This window comes from Hippocampus bargibanti, linkage group LG20, assembly GCF_051943395.1.
Source record: "Hippocampus bargibanti isolate YZ-2025 linkage group LG20, ASM5194339v1, whole genome shotgun sequence".
NCBI lineage: Eukaryota > Metazoa > Chordata > Actinopteri > Syngnathiformes > Syngnathidae > Hippocampus > Hippocampus bargibanti.
In genome coordinates this window covers 4,406,484-4,426,460 of record NC_142753.1, presented here as the reverse complement: position 1 = coordinate 4,426,460, position 19,977 = coordinate 4,406,484, and the positions used below count along the sequence as shown (strand labels likewise).

Genomic DNA, 19,977 nt, shown 5'->3' with positions numbered 1-19,977 from the left:
TGAATGCAGGCGGAGCTCGCGTGGCAAGTTTCACACCGCATTTGTTTGAAGACTGATTCTAACGCTGGCGGAAGAGAAAACAACCGGAAGAAGCGACCGCCGCGTGCGTGCGCCGTTCGGTACTCATTGCAGAGGTCGTTTCCTTCTCGGGACATCTATGAAGGAGCACGCAGATTTTTCACCGTGCACAGCAGGTAAAAAAAAACAAACAAAAAACCCAAAACATAACTTAAAAAAAGCGAATTTTATTGACCACCCCCCCCCCAAATGGCTGCAAACTGAACACATTTGGGGGTGTTATTAAATTAATTGATAAGAGAAGCGGAATGGCTCTCAAGTTTGCGCTCTAATTGATTCACCGTCGTCTAATTTAATCACCTCTCTGCTGATCAGCTGAACAACTACCACCCACCCCCAACGAACCTTCCCCCTTTAGCATCCACTCTGTTTTGCTACCATCTGCAGTACTACTATGAAACATTGTTATGCAATGAAACTCCATTGCGAAACTTGAAAGTTCTTAGCTCGGGGGGAAAAAAAGAACAAATTTTGATTTATCGCCGATTGGCTTGTTTTTTTTTCACTCTTAATTGTGTGGCATTATTTAACTAAACGGAATACCAGATATGTTGTTATCATTTTCGGAAAAAAAGGGGCCCTTGTTTTGATTATATTGCTTAAGATGCATAAGTATAGGGTGCAATTTTTGCAATTTTTTTTAACTCATTTACTGCCAGATGTGCAAAAATGTGTCCACTCCTGTGCCAGGGTTTTTGTCATTGTTGCTCAAACTCCAGAACCCACAGAATATTGATTTTTAGGAGTAAATAAACATTCAAAGCAGTGTAAGAAGCCTGAGACTCTTTTCCTTCATCATAAAAAAAGAGTTAATTCCTAAATTATGTGGGTCTGGAGTTGTATGAGCATGAAATGAGGGCGGCTGTCCAAAATACAATGCAATACATACATATTGATTTATATAGCACTTTAACAACAGCTGAAGTTGGAACAAAGCGTTAACATGGGGAGAAAAAATGGAAATGCTGCCCCCTTGTGGAAGTGAAAAAATAATTGCCAGAGGCCATGGCCAGCGCTTCATCGGCACCCTTTTCCACCGGCACCCAAGCATGAAAAAACAAAACCCAAACAAATTCGGGAATGGCGCTCTATGTCATATTTTCAATTCCCGAATAAATTCGAAAGTCAATTGGGTGAGAATATGCTTCCGTTTTTTTAACTTTACCCACAAAAAGGTGATTTGATCATAACATGCTCCTCTCTATCTGCAGACGGACGGAACAGGGAGTGACACCCCCCCTCCGCCACTGCCTCCATGCCTGGCATCAGCTCCTCGGCGGCGCCCCGTTATGACAGCTGGGACATGGACCACCTGGACTACTACCAGCACTACTTCTATGACGACCACCATAACCCGGATGAGGATTTCTTCAAGGCTACCGCGCCCAGCGAGGACATATGGAAGAAATTTGAGCTGGTTCCCACCCCCCCTTTGTCCCCCATCCGAACTGAGGAGGGGTCGGGCAGGTTCGGGCTGGTGTGCCCTACACCTGGGGACAAGCTGGAGTGGGTTTCGCAGTTTTTGGGTCAGGAAGATGAACAACGTCAACAACAACAACAGCAGCAGCAGCAGGACCCCACCTGTAAAGTGACCCCGACGACAGACTCTGTGGGGAACCTGAGCTCCATCATTATCCAGGACTGCATGTGGAGCGGGTTCTCGGCAGGTCGGCAGCTGGAGAGGGTGGTGGGAGAGCGCTGTCACCCATGCCAGGGCAAGGGGAGCCCCGTCAACACCAAACCGCTCGCCGGCACCCCACCGGGGAGGGCGCAGGGTGTCCCCGGCGACGCGCTGCCTCTCGGTTGTTTGGTGGCGGATTGCGTGGACCCGGGCGCCGTGCTCACCTTCCCCTTGGGCGGCGGCGGATGTAAGAAGCAAATCTTTTCTGGGTCCGAGTCCCATACCAACTCTTCAGGTTAGTGTTTATAGCAACGGCCTGCACCCAAACACAGCCATTTTTTTTATTGTTTAATTTTTCCCACATTTTGGATGACGATCAACAAAAATGCAATTTAGTCACTCATGGAAAAACGAGCCTGTGCCTCATACGTCGTCATTTCTTGTTCTTTGTGGAGTTTATTGGCAACTGGCGACAAAGTAAACGACGATGTGAAGTGCGCTGCTGTCGCCTAGGTGCTTTTTCCCCGCCCATAAAAGGAACACCACAACACATCATACCTGTCACCCTTAGCTCATAGCTGCCCTTGTCCATCCATCCATCCATTTTCTATTTCAAATGATTAAAAAAAACATAACGCAAGTGGAAATGCACACAGTTCACGGCGCATGCGCACGTTATACTTTTATCAATCTGACCGTACGCAGCGATTAAAGGACAACCGACGCGTGCGGACAAGTTGTGTCCATAATTTGTAAAATCACTTCAAATGAGTTGCTTGTTCTGTAGCCACAAAGGGACATATATCTTCTTGTGCCGGTCCCAAGCCCGGATAAATACACAGGGTTGTGGTGTCAGGAAGGACATCCGACGTAAAAGCTTGGCCAAAACAAACATGCGGATCAAACCTCTCAAGATAGAGGACACTGATTTTCTGTGGCGACCCCTCGAAGGGAAAAGCTGAAAGGAAAAGAAGAAGACTTCAAATGACTTCTACTGAGCGTATTTTACAAAGATTTCGCCGCAGATAGCTATATTTGACGTTTTAAGACTCTCACTGGATATTCAGGAAGTCTTGTTTTCGAGTTGGTGACGAGTCCGTACGTGACGTCACTGAAGGAACGCCCCTGACTGAGAAAGCGACACACAATGCATTTTGGGTACTTTGTTTTATCTGAAAACATCGTGTTGATCCACGTTGATGGCGAAATTAGAAGGAAAACACAAATAACGCGATGGTGAATCGTTGTGTGTTGCACGAAGACTACTATTTGATACTAGTTGACACAAATTCTCAGCGGACAAATCAGCCCATTTCCAACGGAGCTTGGGTGCCATCATGTGCATTTTCTGGTACGCTACATTGGAGTCCAGACGCCTAAAAATGACACAGAAGGACTTCTTTAATCGCTTGCAAACATTTATGCTTTCCTCTTCAGAACTATTTGAATCATATTCATAACTGGATGAGTAACAAGAAAGCATATTCTCCGAATCTGAAGCCATTGTTTTGATTCTCGAGCAAGGCAAGACGTCACGAACAAGGGGGCGGGACCTTCTGAAATTATTCTCGAAGGTCATTTTGAAGTAGTTTTGGGACACTTTAAGTCATTTTTATTGGTGTTTTGCATTCGACTAAAAATATCAGCCTGCATGTTTTGGTTATATTAGATGCTATAAAACGTTTTTCCGATGTCGGTTAGGAAACAAAAAAATGGTGTTGGTTATCCTTTAAAAGAAAAAGATTGAGGATTACCGTATTTTCTGAAATATAAGGTGCACCTACAATGAATGACATTTTAAAACATTTTCCATACCGGATTATGAGGCGCATGGTCAGCTTTTGGAAAAATCTTTTCTTTAAGGTGTACCTTATAGTGCAGAACATATGGTACTTAATTCCATTTTTCGCTTCTTTTTCCACTTTTGCATTTAGATTTTACAATCCGGCGCTATTTTCCTTGACTATAAAAATATCGAGTTATCACCCATTCACGTCATTTCAGTCAAAAGGGAAAAAAATATAGAACGCGGATAAAAGTTTGTCACAACATGAGGTAAACCCCCTCCAATAAAATCCAATGAGAGCCACTTTGTAAAATTCCAGTAAATGTAAGCTTTAATTTTTTTTAAATTGGACTTTCTAATGATGTGGAAATAAATGCATGCCTAAATTTTCCTAAATAAGGTAACAACTACGAGTGAAGCCCAACCTCTTTTAAAATCAACATAATTCGATTTATGATGCCTTTGACAGCACGTCTCAACATGCAAGCTTTATTTTTGTACACGTATGTGAGGAGTCTGCGCTGGGAGTCAATATTTAGCTTTGCTGCTCTGCTCGCGCGAGAAAGGGAAAAAAAAAAAAAGCATGGCCGCTACATGACTGCAATGCGTTACCTTGGTGCATGCAACACATGCTCCGAGGAGTGACACGCCCATTTGAACATCTGCCGCCTTGGCCCAGCGCCAGCGGACCAGCTGCGACCTCCCCCCGTTCCTGAATGACTTATGACGAAGGCAGCGCACCTCTGCGGTGCCGTCTTGCGCTTGACACAAACTCGATCGGGTCGTCTTTTGGAATACGTATTTATATACAGTGATACCTTGGCTTACGAACTTAATTGGCTCCCAGACAGAGTGTGTAAGGCGAAAAGTGTGTATCCCAAAAAATAATTTCCCATAGGAAACCATTAAAATGAGAATAATCCGTTCCCATGTCCCCATTAAACATATTTTTCTACATTCTAATTTTCTAAGCCTGAAACTTATTTTATGTATAATAAATTTAACCTTATGTTATGTATAATAAATGTGCTTTTATGTATAATAAATTTACTTTTATGTATAATAAATGTGCTATGGTATTATAATTAAAGAAATAAACTGTACTGTATAATAAAGTTGTTTTATTTACCTCTGTGATGGTCGTTGATGGCTTGATGGAATGGAGTGGTCAGTTTCATCATCATTAAACACTTGATGAGGAACATAGCCTTCTTCCTTCACCATCTTGAGGAATGATCCCTTGTAGGTGCTTTCTCTGCGATAATTTTACCTAGTTCCTCATCAATTGTGTTCCGTTAAGCTGGGTTGATAGCTTTTTGAATCAAGTGTACAGATGGCTTAAGCGAGTTATTTGTGGAGCCTGATTGATGGGAATTTTAACCTTGCAGTTTACACTCTGCCTGTGAACTATCAAAGTTGAAACGAGTCCAAATTTAACTGTTTCCTATCCATTTTGTCACTCTCTCTCTGTCGTCTGACTGTCTCTTTCATGTTTAAACCACCACCCCTCACTGCTGCGTTCTTGACCAATCACGTGGCTTTAACCAACAACTGTGGGCGGGGAATAGAGGACCAAAACAAGCTGGGTGCCATTTCTTTTAGGAGAACGTGCTTGTTTGTGAATGACACATCACTCATTGTGGCAGCTCTGTGTGTATCCCGAAAAATAGTTTATATGCCAAGGTAAAATTTTCATAAATATAACGTTTGTAAACCGAAAAGTTCGTAAGCCAAGGGGTTCGTAAACCGAGGTATCACTGTAAACCGTTCTTTGGGGCTGCGCCTTATACTCCAGTGCGCCTTATACACTGGAAAATACGGTATTTACATTAGATATTATACTGGATTTTTTTTTTCATCTATTGAAGGTGCACCTTCTACTTCAGTGTGCCATATGTATGGAAAACGTCTGAAAATACGCCATTAATTGGGGGTGCGTCTTATACTCCGGTGCGCCTTAAACACCTGAAAATACGGTAATTGGATAACAGTCGAGAGGACATTTTGAAATTCTCCCTCGTATTTTCAGAAAAAAAGACTGACCTGGTTATTGGGTTACACACTTGATTTGGTATTTTTTTATGGCCTATTTGAAAACAAGAAATTAAAGTCATCTTTACGTAATATTTCCCCTCAAATGCTCTCCTCAGTGGCAAACTTTTCTTTTTTTACCCCCCATTTCCACTCGCTGAACCCATCAGACTGAGCTCGGTATGTAGGCGAGCATGTGATGTTGAAATTAGACCGTGCATAATGGCGCGTGGAATGTCACAAAGGGGACTTGTTGCTGCATTCTTCCATTCAACACGCCGCCGCGCCGATTGTGTCAATGGGGAGGCCTCGGACTCGACAGGCAACCGGACTGGATTGGGATTTGGTCCACGGAGTTCGGACCATTGGGTTTGAGGCAAATTCTGGCCATAAAGAAGAAATGGATGACGAAAAAAATGCGAGAATAACTGGGAAGTAAATCTTGACCGAGAGTGTTTTTTATGGTTGTTTTGTTGGACACGCCTGCCTCGAACTCCTCGCTCCCTATTTATGGCGTTCTTCCCCGAGATTAGGACTTCCCCAGCGGTGAAGATCCGCGGGGGAAGTGCGTTTGAAGTTCAAGATGGCGGCCGAAAATGGAACGGCCGCGGCTTGGAATTGAAGCGCATTTACGATGGGACAGACAATCTATTGTCGTCAATTGATAAAGTTAATTTACCGATGCAATCTTCAAGTCAAGTCAGGAATCATATTAGCTATCTAGCTAGCAAGCTATCTATTCGCTATCTAGATAGCTAGAGAGCTATATATTAGCAATATAGCTAGCTAGCTATTTGAGTCAGGAAACATACTAGCTATCTAGTTAGATGGCTATCTATTGGCTATCTATTAGCAAGCTAGCTTTCTATCTATTTGAGTTACTTCCGGGTTGCGTGAATGCTGGCGCGTGTGGCTGCCGCTGCTCACCCGCAGAAAAAAATGTTCTTTTCCTGTGACTGTAAAGTGACCTTCGGAGTTTTGAAAGGTGCTTATAAATGAAATGGATTATTATTATTATTATTATTAATGGATGCAACAGCTTTGTTTGCTTTCAGCAATTAGCTTCTAGCAGACGTGCACATTCCACCTTGATATCTGTGATCCATTGGTGAAAAGGACGCTTTGATACTCTCTGCTGTCATCTAGAACTGTTTCATGCAACAAAGAGGGTGCAGAAAGTGCTTAAGGTTGAATGAATGTCTGTGTCTTTGTGTTTGCGATTTGCTTTCCAAGAGCCTTTCACAACTCTCAGGGTCACTTTACAGTCAGACGATCAGTTTTACTGTGGGTGAGCAGTGGCAGCCACACGCGCCAGCGTTCACTCAACCTGGAAGTAACTCAAATAATAGAAAGCTAGCTAGCTAGCTAATAGATAGCTAATAGCTTACTAGCAAGAAAGCTAGCTATCTAGCTAATAGCTTGCTAGCTAGAAAGTTAGCTAGCTAATAGCTGTCTAGCTAGAAAGCTAGCCAGCGATATAGCTAATAGATATACAGATAGAAAGCTAGCTACCCAGCTAGATAGCTAATAATTAGCTAGAAAGCTAGCCAGCTAGATAGCTAATAGATAGCTAATAATTAGCTAGAAAGCTAGCTAGCTATACAGCTAATAAATATACAGATAGATTTTTGACTTCAAGATGGCGCCGCAAGGGTTTCTGCCTTTACAGCAGCTCTTGTAGTTATTTTTTTCTATTTCTTCTTATCCTTTCCTCTTCTTTTCGTCACTTTGCTGCTGTAAAATGTAAATGTCTCAACTGCGAGACTAATAAAGGCGAATCCAATCCCATCTAATTTACAATTCACCGCGCTAACTTCTGCTGTCCGTCATTCCTAGATGACGAGGACGACCAAGACGAGGACGAAGAAGAGATCGACGTGGTGACGGTGGAGCACAAGCAACGACGCAAACGCCGCCGGCTGGTCAACAGCCGCAAACCCTCCACCATCACGGTGCGAGCGGACCCCCTGGACCCCTGCACCAAGCGATTCCACATCTCCATCCATCAGCAGCAGCACAACTACGCCGCCCCGTCACCGGACACGCTCCCGCCATCGTCCGCCGAGCCGACGCCCCGGAAGAGGATCCGACACGAAGTGTCCGCGCCGGCGCAGCATCAACCCAGTCAGCACTACCATCAACCGCGGCTAGGCCACGCCCCCTTCAACTTTGACTGCAGGCGGTCTCACGCCATGGCGCGTTCGGAGTCGCCCGACCTCGGCGCCTCGTCCCCTGAATCGCCGTCGTCGCCCCACTGCTCGTCGTCGTCGTCCTCCTCCCCGCCGCCGCCGCTCTCCAGCCCTCAGTCGTCAGACTGTGAGGACACGGACCGACGCAAGGCCCATAACTTCCTGGAGCGCAAACGGCGCAACGACCTGCGCTCGCGCTTCCTGTCGCTGCGAGACGAGATTCCCGGATTGGCCGACTGCGCCAAGACGCCCAAGGTGGCCATCTTGACGCGGGCCACCGAGTACCTGCGACAGCTGCACGCCAGCGAGCGGCAGAAGGCTCAAGAGAGGAAACAGCTCAAAGCCAAGCAGGCGCAGCTGCTGCAGAGGTTGGCGCAGCTCAAGCGATCTTGAACTGAAAATGTCTTGAAGGATACGTTGGAATTGTACCGAAGGGCTTTAGGGCCAGGTTGAAATATATATTTTTTGGGGTATTATTCTGAGAAAAAAAGTCGCAAATTTGCTAGATTTAAAGTCACAAATTTGCTCGATTTAATCTAGCAAATTTGCTCGATTTAAAGTCACTAATTTGCTTGATTTTAAAGTCACTAATTTGCTAGATTTTTAATGTAGCAAATTTGTGACTTTAAATCTAGCAAATTTGTGACTGTAAATCTAGAAAATTTGTGATTTTAAATCTAGCAAATTTGTGACTTTAAATCTCGCAAATTTGCTAGATTAAATCTAGCAAATTTGCTAGATTAAATCTAGCAAATTTGTGAGTTTAAATCTATCAAATTTGTGACTTTAAATCCAGCAAATTTGTGAGTTTAAATCTCGCAAATTTGTGACTTTAAATCTCGCAAATTTGTGACTTTAAATCTCGCAAATTTGTGACTTTAAATCTCGCAAATTTGCTAGATTAAATCTAGCAAATTTGTGAGTTTAAATCTATCAAATTTGTGACTTTAAATCCAGCAAATTTGTGAGTTTAAATCTCGCAAATTTGTGACTTTAAATCCAGCAAATTTGTGACTTTAAATCCAGCAAATTTGTGACTTTAACTCTAGCAAATTTGTGACTTTAAATCTAGCAAATTTGTGACTTTAAATCGAGCAAATCTAACAAATTTGTGACTTTAAATGTAGCCAATTTGTGACTTTAAATCTAGCAAATTTGTGACTTTAAATCTAGCAAATTTGTGACTTTAAATCTAGCCAATTTGTGAGTTAAAATCCAGCAAATTTGTGACTTTAAATCTCGCAAATCTCGCAAATTTGTGACTTTAAATCTAGCCAATTTGTGACTTTAAATCTCGCGAATTTGCGAGATTAAATCTAGCAAATTTGTGGCTTCAAATCTAGCCAATTTGTGAGTTAAAATCCAGCAAATTTGTGACTTTAAATCTAGCAAATTTGTGACTTTAAATCTAGCCAATTTGTGACTTTAAATCTATCATATTTGCTACATGAAATCCAGCAAATTTGTGAGTTTGAAACTCGCAAATTTGTGACTTTAAATCTAGCAAATTTGTGACTTTAAATCTAGCCAATTTGTGACTTTAAATCTATCATATTTGCTACATGAAATCCAGCAAATTTGTGAGTTTGAAACTCGCAAATTTGTGACTTTAAATCCAGCAAATTTGTGAGTTTAAATCTAGCAAATTTGCACGTTTGAAACTCGCAAATTTGTAACTTTTTTTCTAAGAATAATACCCCATCTCTAAAAAAAAATATATTTCAACCTTGCCCTAATGCTCGTCCGTAGAATTGTGTGGGTTTTATTTGGGGTGTAGTATTTGCACATTTAGCCTCTGCGTGATAGACAAAAGGTGGAACCCCGTCAGGACAGCGCGGCAAGGACGTCAGAAGTCCTTACTGATCTCTATTCAATGCTAACAAAAAAATTCGGGCTTTAGGGTGAAATTATTTAGACTGTTTAAAAAAACACCATATGTTCAAGTGTTTAGCATTCACAGCTAATTAGCGATGCTCCCAAATAAATTTTGTTCTATACATTTCCAAGAACGTCCACTTTTACCCTTCTGTGAGTTCTCAGTCTTTCCTAAATGGATGAAAAAAAAATTGCCGTTATGAGGCTTCAAATTGGCTATAAGTAAAAGACGGGAGCATTCAAAGAGAGGCAGGCGTCTGCATTCTTGGAAATTCTCATCCTATTGGTGATATAGCCATTTGGCTCGTTATGCAGAAAGTACTACTTTACCCGTTTTGCGGATTTCAAATGAATATTTTCGGTTCATTCAAAATGGGGTCTCCATGTGATGTCTGGTCCAGACAGGCAGACTGAAGGACACCCCCTGAAAAGTTCTTTTTTTTTCACCTTTTTGTGCCATCTTCCACCACCCTCCCCCTCTTCCCAAGAAGTAAATTTTTCATTTCTGTGACCATTTGCAGCTCAAATGCAGCATGATCAGATTTTTCAAACCCCCCTGACTATAATCAGCTCACCTCTATATCATTATTGTGCCATGGGAAGCAGGTCAAAAGGTCAATGTTGTCTTCAGTATATCAACCCCAAAAAAAAAACATCTGATGACAATAGGTTCACTTTGTTAGATCTCCATTTTGGGGAAATGAAACCTGGTGAATCGCTTTTTTTTTCTTGCTGTCTAAATTTATTTGTAAACATTTTTTTTTGTCAGCAGCGGACAACCCCAGAAGCCTTTTCAAAATGTGCATGCCCCATCCCGTTAGGTGTACATAGTAACCCGTTTCTGTACAGTCCCTTCTGAACCAAACCCGAGCGATCTACTCCACTCACTCTATTATTATTTTTTTGCTGCTTGGTTTTCTCCATTAATTTGCATCTTTAAGGTTAATGACGGGTTTTTTTCCCTCCCCCTAACGATAACTCAAAGCTTCTATTTTTGTTAATAAAAGGAAATGATGAACATGGATCACTTTGTCACACAGCAATGCCTCCTTTGCGTTTTGTGTCTTGAGCTAAAAAAAATGTTAATTCACAACAAAGTTTGATACTCTATTTTCCTACAGTACTGTGTTCAGTGTGAGCTGTTTTTTTTGTTAGCTGACAAGGGGCCTTCAAGGGGTTGTGTGCTAACTGTGGAGACGTATTAGTGTGATTAACCCCCTCCACACCCCCACAGATCTTTAGCCCCATCTTGGTGGGGAAGGAAGCCTCTTAATGATCCTATTGTTATTGCTTTTTGCATGTTCGCTGCTTCCCACACAAAAGAAGCAACTTCAAATATCTCCGAGTAGCATGTTCTATCTCCGCCAGCACTCAGGAATAGCTTTATCCCCGTTGTATGTAACAACCTCAGGAGCCCGTCTCCTCCTCCTTGAATCAATGATTCACAGCTTTTCCACAGCGTTCCGCTCGTCAGTTCAGTGCAAACCACCAGTTGCTCCTTGTTTTCTTTTCTATGAGGCCTCATCATTTAAATGTTCGATTTGTATCTGTTGCCAGATGTTACTAATACATTCGCCTTTGGCGATTTATGGAGCCTTGTTTCAGCACTTTTTTTCTGTACCTCATAAGCCTATATGTATGAAGAGTCAGAAAATCAATAAATTTAATTGTTTGACATTGTATTCAGAACTTTTTGTCTTATTTCTATATTTGTAAAGCTGAGAAATAGGTCAAGTCCTTTATAACGGAGGGTGAAATAGTTACTTTTTTGTATTGAAATTGAATGCAACAACCACCATTGAATACATTTATATGCATACAGTATATAAATTGGTTACAGGTTGTGTAATTTTATCACAATAAATGAACCACTTCTAAAAGGGATGACATAATTTAATTTATTATTAGCAAATTTCCCCATTGTGGGAACAGTAAAGGTTGTACAATTCAAATGAGCCTTACAGTGGCAACGGCTTTCAGTTGCGCGGCAACGAAACTCCGCCCTTTTTCCCCTCAACCCATCCGCGCATGCGCGAGGACGGTCGCCATCTTTGTTTGAGAAAGACATCATGGCGGCGTCCACGCTGAGCGTCAAGTGTGGCTTGGGGAGAGCATTGTCGCCGTCTTTGGTGGTCATTTTAGGAGCCACAGGAACCGGTAAATCAAAGTTGGCTATTGAGATCGGAAAACGACTCCGAGGAGAGATAATCAGCGCCGATTCCATGCAGGTATGAAACGTGACAACGCGGGATAAGGCGTCATTTGGAGTGACGGGCTGAAGTTAACAAAGGTTACGAGCTCGGAAAATGACTTTTACTTACATTAAATAACCTATTTTGTACTATTTTTTTTTAAATTTACCCCCCAGATCATGGTAAAATGTTTTGGATCTGTCATTCAAGACCCCCCAAAAAAATCCTCCGTCAACACTTGTCCCGAATGCGCCTTGAAATTTGTCTTAAAATAACTATAGCCAAAGCATTTACTAGGCTATTCAATTGACTTCTATCGCAAAGATTAACAAAAAGTGAGGACACATCGAGACTCTTGTTTATTATTTTACGGTACCGTATAATTTAATAAGTACGGCAGTATTTTTATTTTTGTGCAGGCCGTCTTTGGGCTACTATCTGTTTGACGTCACACATGATGAATTGACGGACGGTGTCTGAAATGATGCAAATAAATCTTTGAGTAGTACTCGAATATACTGTGTAAGAGAACATTTATCATTCAAATCTTACCGATGAGAGGTGCCGTTTTCGGCGTGGACAAAAAATAGGGTACAGAAATCGTTTCATTGAAGTCAAAACTTTTTTTAGCATATGGCAACGCTGATTGCCGCTGATGACTTCACTTCTCACGAAGGTGAGTAAGTGACATTGTTAGTTCATTGGACGCTTCTGCTACAACATTTTATATACTCGCAAGTTATCAATTTCACAAATTAATAAATTGTCCTGCAAAGAAGATTTTTTGGGGAGATTTATCCTGGGGAAAGCAGGGTAGTGTGGACCAATATTGGCATTGCAGGAAGTTAAGGTAAGGTTGTATTTTCCACAGCATCATATGTACACAATAGACCTGTGTTTGTTTTATGCCACTGCAGGCAAGGGCAAGATAAGAGTGCTGCTTGCTCTTTTAGTGGAGACTGATGTTGCCACGGTAACCAGAGCATCATGGATGTAATATAGTCTGTGGAAATGAAAGCTACCTCCCTTTTGACTGTAAACTTTTTGACTTGTTCTAATTTGCATCACCAACAAGCAGCTCTTGACATTTGGAGTGCAACTGTATATTGACTTTTACACCACAAGGCAGGTATGGGTTGTTAAAAGGGAAGGTTTTTTTTAGATAGCTTTTAATAATGAGTCACTTTCTGTATGATATTTTATCTTTTAGTGGCCAAGGTGTGTTTAGTCGCTCACACTGTGGATTGCCTATCTGAGATAATTTTTCATCTAAGGAGAGGCCTTTAATTTGTTCAAATGCATTTATGTGATGACATAAATTAAGCCATTTATTTTAAATTTGACACATTAAGGCAAATTAACTTTATGTTGCATGTATACAGATGTCATGATAACCTGACTTGCCATCTTCTTCTATTTGCTAACATTGGAGTTACTGGGCTTTATTTGAAAGCAAGGAATGATCAAAAAGGTGCTTCGCCCGCTGTGTGTCTGCGTCTTTGTTTGCTTCTGCATGTGTTTTTGTAGATAAGAAGCATCCCCGACGAGTTCTCAAGCGCTATTCTCTTTAACTCGTCCTCTCTGTTTGGTTGTCAGGCTCCGTCACCATAGCAACACTGGGCCGGCACAAATGTAGTCACATGACAGGTTCCGTTTGCGTCCCCGTTGCACGTGCTCTGACACCAATAATTGTCATTAGCCTCATTATCCTTGTTTTATTTTTAACCCAGCACTTCTGCTGTTTTTGTTTTGTCCTTGACAGTGGGAGTCACCTGCTCTTGTGTTAACTGGGTTACGCTAATAACATCTCTGCTGCCCGGAATATCTCCGAAGACCAGTGGCTCTTAGAGAAAAAAAAGCAGTGCCCTAGTTTGTTCGTGCGCCTCGCCCCACAATCCCCGGCCTTGTGGACGCCCTCCCGTTAGGACGCGCAGCGGCCCGAGAGAACACGAAAAAATAACAAAACGACAGGCGGATGTGATGGGAGAGACTCACTGTTAATGTGAGAATGAGGACTGTGTACGGCGTCGCGCGAGCCCGTGTTGTCTTTTGGGATAGGAAACAGTCTAGTCTTGTTTGGGAGAAAGCGGCATTGTGCTGAGCTGGTGCATATTCAGCGCCGCGCTACGCCGGCCCGGCGGCCGATGGTGAATAGCCACTGGGAAGTGCCCATTGTCCTGGATAGAATTGGTTCCCACAGTCCCTAACACTCCTATTGTGCTCCAATCACGCCCCTGTTTGCGCCCCCCTTTGCTCACATTCATTGAACACGCAGGGTGATATTATTCCCTCATTAAATGAACATGCTATCCATGGCACTCATAAATGCTCAATGTTTTGCTCTACGCTCAATAAATCAAGTATCCCTAAAGTGGGCCCTCCAGAAAAATGGAGTCGCTATGTTTAGTTTGGGAATGCGATCAGCGCCCATCAGCTGATACGGAGGACGTTGGAGGAGGCTAAAAGGACAACCGACACCTTTGGACAAGTTGCGTCCATAATTTGTAAAATCACTTCAAATGACTTCTACCGAGCGCATTTTACAAAGATTCCACCGCATATAGCTCTATTTAACGTTTTAAGACTCACGCTGAATATTCATGAAGTCTTGTTTTCGAGTTGAGGGCATCGTCATCAACTCGATGATGATGCCCTAAGTGACGTCACGGAGGGAACGCCCCTGACCGAGAAAGCGACACACAATGCATTTTGGGTCATTTTTTTTCATCTGAAAACACGGTGTTGATCGAAAACTACATAAATAACGCGATGGTGAATCGTTGTGTGTCGTAGCCAATTGCGGTAACACGCATAAAGAAGGAGTAAGTTTACACAAATTCCCAGCGGACAAATCAGCCCATTTCCAACAGAGCTTGTGCGTCATCTTGTGCATTTTCTGGGTTCTACATTGGAGTCCAGCTGGCTCGAATTGATACGGAAGGACTTCTTTAATTGATTGCAAACATTTATGCTTTCCTCTTCTGAACTATTTGACTCATATTCATAACTGGATGAGTCACAAGAACGCATCTTCTCCGAATCTGAACTCTCTGAAGCCATTGTTTCGATTCTGGAGCGAGGCAATTTGTGAAGGAGTATTCTGGCGTGACGTCACGAACAAGGGGATGTTTTGCATGTGACTAAAATATCAGCCTGCGTGTTTTGGGTATTTTAGATGCTATAAAACGTTTTTCTGGTGTCAATTAGGAAACAAAAGTATGGTGTCGGTTGTCCTTTAAATTAGCCGCTCATTCATCAAACCGCTTGCATCCATCCGAATGGAACTTGGATTTAGTGCAGTACGCCAACCGTGCCACTAAACGAGGCTCGTTTTTGTGTGGCTCAAGTTGTGACAAGTTCTTCCAAGAGGCTTTTTGTTTGCGCTTTTGTGAAAGGAGCCTCTCTGTTCCATTTACGTTTGAGTTGGGAGACCATATCAGCTGACTTTTGGGGCAAAAGAGAGCAAGAATACACCCAGGACAATTGTCACGATTAACACCAGACAATGGTCAACGGTGCACAAAGCAGCTGGTGGAATTGCTTGACCTTTTTCAAGCCTATTTAAAATGAGAAAAAGTTAATTGTTATTCATCACCTGCAGCGATGTGTGTGATTTGTTAACGAACAACATATTGTCACCCGAAAAAAATAAATGTCTTTTTTTTGGCAGGGGGCAGTGTTTCTGTGCTTGTGGGACGGGTCTCGTCCTCTCGAGGGTCCAACAGGTCAACCAAATAGGTCAGGCGTGTTGTGTCCATGGGCCTTTTATGGCAGGGGGGTGTACTGGTGGGCGCTGAGCATTCACTTTACGCATGCTTGGACGTAAGAGCTGCCGCGTTTCTTTCTATGTGAGCTTAGTGACAAAAGAGAGTCGATTTGTCACCATGTGTTGAATGTGTGAGAAACACCAAGCAACCGCTTGGTGTTATCAGTTGGCTTGCGGAGCTTGAAATTAGCGTGCGGAATGGCTGGTCATGTTTTTAGTTACACTCGCATATACACCAACTGCTTTGCGTAGCAACAGATCTCGTTACTGGGGTTTTAAAAAGTCTCACTTTCTAATTCAGGCGTTCCCCAATTTACGAACATTCGAGTTACGAATAATGGTACGTACAAACATTTTTGCGGGTGCAGTAAAGGAGGTGGGCTGATAATCGGAAACGTGAAAATTGTTCAATTCAGACACTCCCCTACTCATGAAAATTCGAGTTACGAACAATGGTACATATGAACATTTTTGTCGTGACATATGTAGTATTCTTTCCAGTTGTACATGTACATATCTTTATAGAGCATATATTTGATGAAAGGTTTATTTTTCAGGACAAACCAATACAGGTTACTTATACAAGCCTTAAACATACAGTAAAGTCTCGTTATATCGATATCGGATATATCGATAGTCCTGGTTATAGCGATACTATTTCTATGCACGCACAGAGAAAATTACATGCAAACAGGGTTGGATATATCGATAGTCCCGGTTATATCGATATTTTTTCGGACTCCCTTGAATATCGATATAACGAGACTTTACTGTACTTCTACACCTTTAAACATACAGTAAAGTCTCGTTATATTGATATCGGTTATATCCATAGTACTGCTTATTACGATACTATTTCTATGAAAGCAAGGAGAAAATTTACATGCCGCAGGATCGGATATATCGATAGTCCGGTTATACCGATATTTTTTCCGACTCCCGAGAATATCGATATAACGAGACTTTACTGTACTTATATAAGCCTTAAAAACACATTCCATACAAAATATAGCACTGAAGCAACTTCCGAAAAAATTCACCTTACGAACGACTGTTCAGAACGTATCTTGTTCGTAAATTGGGGAGCGTCTGTATTAACGATTGCTAATCTTAGTACAGTAAAGTCTCGTTATATCGATATCGGATATATCGATAGTCCCGGTTATATCGATACTATTTCTATGCACGCACGGAGAAAATTACATGCAAACAGGGTCGGATATATCGATAGTCCCGGTTATATCGATATTTTTTCGGACTCCCTTGAATATCGATATAACGAGACTTTACTCTATGTCTGTTTGAACAGCGAGTGGAATGCTAGTCGATGATGAAGCAAAAACAAAATTCTCACATTAGACGCAAATAGAGGAGCATCTGGTTGCGTTAGCCACACTCACATGGTGACCGGCTGCTTATCGACGTATGCAACGCATCCCCCAGTTCACACTCTCTTTTCCGCGCTCCCACCATCCCATCTACTGTGACTGTGACCTGTCTGGGCTGGTGACGTATCAGTGAAATTGAAATTCAGACGCCGCCTTCGCCGACATCACATTTTCTGATGAATTATCGGCGGTTGTGTGGGAACGGAGCGAAAACACAGGGCTGATTAACTTCGCATTTCTGTCAGCCGCGCTGGTGCGCTTGCGATGAGCGGCAAAGGCAGCGGCGGCCTCTACAGTTGCGCACTGAGGGAGAAGTGGATGTGTGGCGGCGGAAGGGGGGAGGAGGCAGGACGGCATGAATGATTTATTAGTCTGGCATTACTGGGCCATTCCCCACAAAGAGTAAGAGAGAGGAGATGGAAGGATTAAATTGTTTAAGGGTGGTGCTTTGAGGAAAAAGACGGATCGGGTGGGGGTGGTGATCATGTACCGTATTTTTCGGTGTATAAGGCACAACCACAAGCCTTGATTTTCTGCAAAAGATGACCCTGTGCCTTATACGCAGGTACGCCTTATATGTGAAGTAATAAGAATAATAATACATTTTATTTTAAGCGCCTTTCAAAGCTCTCAAGGACACTTTACAGTCACAGACAAGCATAGGTACTATAATAAATACAATACAATTACAAATAATACAATAAATAAAATACAATTATAAATAGAAACAAGAGAAAGAGCTACTCAGAAAATGCGATTTTAAATAATCCCAATCAGAAAACCTTTATTCGTCCCACAATGGGGAAATTTGGTGGGTTTTGAGATGGGATTTGAAGGTGGGAAGAGAATCGATGTTACGAATGTTGGGAGGAAGTGCGCTCTAGAGTTTGGGGGCAGAGCAGCTGAACGCTCTGTCCCCCATCGTGCTGAGACGGGCAGGGGGGCACACAGAGCTGGAGGGAGGAAGAGGATCTAGCTGCCAAAAGAAGATCGTTCGTGACTTTTAAGAGAGCTGATTCTGTACTGTGGTGGGGGCGGAAACCAGATTGGAATGGTTCGTAGAGATCATTCTGAGAGAGGTGAGAGTGTAGCTGGGATTTTTTTTCCAGGATTTTGAAAATAAAAGGAAGGTGAGAAATGGAATATTGAGCCACAACAGGTCTCGCAACTACTGTCAGCAACCACAGACTCCCCCCTCTGTAGAAAAAGTAGTGCATAAGGCGATCATATCTTTGGCATCATCATTAGCTCTCCCCGTGCGACTGACCGCAGGGCTATGAAGCCTACCAACTCCTCCTCCCGCTTAATCCCTGAGCCCTGTTTTCATTTTCTCAATGGATGTTTGTTCTTTCCGCTCTTCCTCTTACCCCGCCTTCTCTCCACGCTCTCGCCCTACATGTGCCAAAGCGACAGCTGTTTTGTTGCGGCGCGTCCCGGTCCCCATGCCGGCCCACCGTCGACCCTCCCGAACTCCAGACACTCGGCTTGTTGTCTGATCCCATCCCGGCTTTCGCCTGCAAGAATGTCAGCCAGTACTCCATTTGACTGACATTTAAGTTGCCGTTTGGCTTTTTCCTCTTGCATAGAGCGCCACTGCATATGTGGAACTGTCGCGGCTTGGAATTGAAGTAGATTTACATGGGGCAGGAGATTGGATTGGATTTGCCTTTATTAGTCTCGCAGTGGAAAAATTTACATTTCACAGCAGCAAAGTGATAAAAGGATGAAAGTAGAAAAACAAAATACATGAGCTGCTGGAAAGGCAGCCACTCTCGCGGCGCCGTCTTGAAGTCAAAAGAACAAAAAAAAACAAATGTGACAAAACAAAGACAATATTACAACACAAAGACACAGAGAGGCATTCATTCTTTAGCACTTTCTGTACCCTCTTTGTTACATAAAGCAGTTCTAGATGGAAGAGGAGAGGATCAATTCATCTTTTCACCAGTGGATCAGGGACATCATGGTGGAATGTGCACGTCGACTACAAGGTAAATGTTGAAACGCAGCTGTAGCATATAGAGATGTGTGACAATCTCTTTTCATCAACGGATACTACAGCTTTGTGTTTGCTTTCAACATTTAGCTTGTAGCAAAAGTGCACATTCCACGAAGACGTCCCTGATCCACTGGTGAAAAGGACACTTTGATCTTCTCCTCTTTCACCTAAAACTGCTTCATACAACAAATACTGTGTCTTTTGTGTCACATTATTAGTTATTTTTGTTGTTGTTTTGACTTATAGATGGTGCCATGAGAGAGGTTGCCTTTACAGCAGGCCCTGTATTAGTTTTTCTACTTCTTCCTTTCCTCTTACTTTCACTTTGTTGCTGTCAAATGTAAACTTCTTCACTGCGAGGCTAGTAAAAGCTAATCTAGTCTAAACTTAAAAATCACATCCTGAATGTTTTGATAAACAAATTCTACATCAGGAAAAAAATAAAAAAAATCCAGAGTTGAATTTCTGTCAAACGTCCGCCTTGAAAGTCGTGTTGGGATTTCTCATTTTTACAAATGGCCTCTGTGTGTGTGCGCGTGTGTATATGTGCATGTGTGCGTGCGTGTGTGTCAGAAAAGATGGTGAGTGAAGGGTGGAGGGGAAAGGAAAGTAGGCGTGCTGATGGATAACGTGTGAAAATGAATGGGAGGCATCCTGTTCTCGGTCACAAGTACACGGCGCTCCACGAGCCGCTTTTGCACCTTTTTTATTCATATCTTTTTTGCTCTATATTTTTTTCATATTATCCCGGCCGACTTTTGTAGCCTTTTTGGGAAAAGTGAATCAGGCTTGAGACATCCCTTCATCCACCCATGCATTCATCCGTGCATCCATCCACTCCTCTTGTGGTCCGACTGGTGTCGTGCAGTGAATCAGTGAATAATTTATCATGTCGGGTTGCTCTGCCCCGTCATGCTGCATACGCACACACCCAGGCATGGATTGCCTATGAAAGGTCTACACACCCTTGTTCAAATGCTAGTTTTTTATAATTTTGGGCAAAAAAAATGGCATTCAAAATACATCATTTGGAATCTTTTTCCTTGATTGAA

General features: G+C 42.5%; 2 protein-coding genes across 3 annotated transcripts in view; both read left to right on the top strand.

Annotated features, from left to right (window-relative positions):
• Window positions 1-11,262, top strand: myclb (MYCL proto-oncogene, bHLH transcription factor b). Its single transcript, XM_089023682.1, has 3 exons — window positions 1-194; window positions 1,290-1,994; window positions 7,353-11,262. The coding sequence occupies exons 2-3, from the start codon at window positions 1,334-1,336 to the stop codon at window positions 8,096-8,098; spliced, it is 1,407 nt and encodes a 468-aa protein (XP_088879808.1). The 5' UTR covers window positions 1-194; window positions 1,290-1,333; the 3' UTR covers window positions 8,099-11,262.
• Window positions 11,263-11,635: 373 nt separating this feature from the next.
• Window positions 11,636-19,977, top strand: part of trit1 (tRNA isopentenyltransferase 1) — a 39,669-nt gene continuing 31,327 nt past the window's right edge. For both annotated transcript variants that reach the window (XR_016118644.1, XM_089023552.1), the window contains exon 1: window positions 11,636-11,808. Coding sequence is in view for 1 of the 2 variants with exons in the window: in XM_089023552.1 (XP_088879678.1) it covers window positions 11,650-11,808 (159 nt within the window). In the remaining variant the exon portion in view is untranslated. The remainder of the gene's footprint in view (window positions 11,809-19,977) is intronic.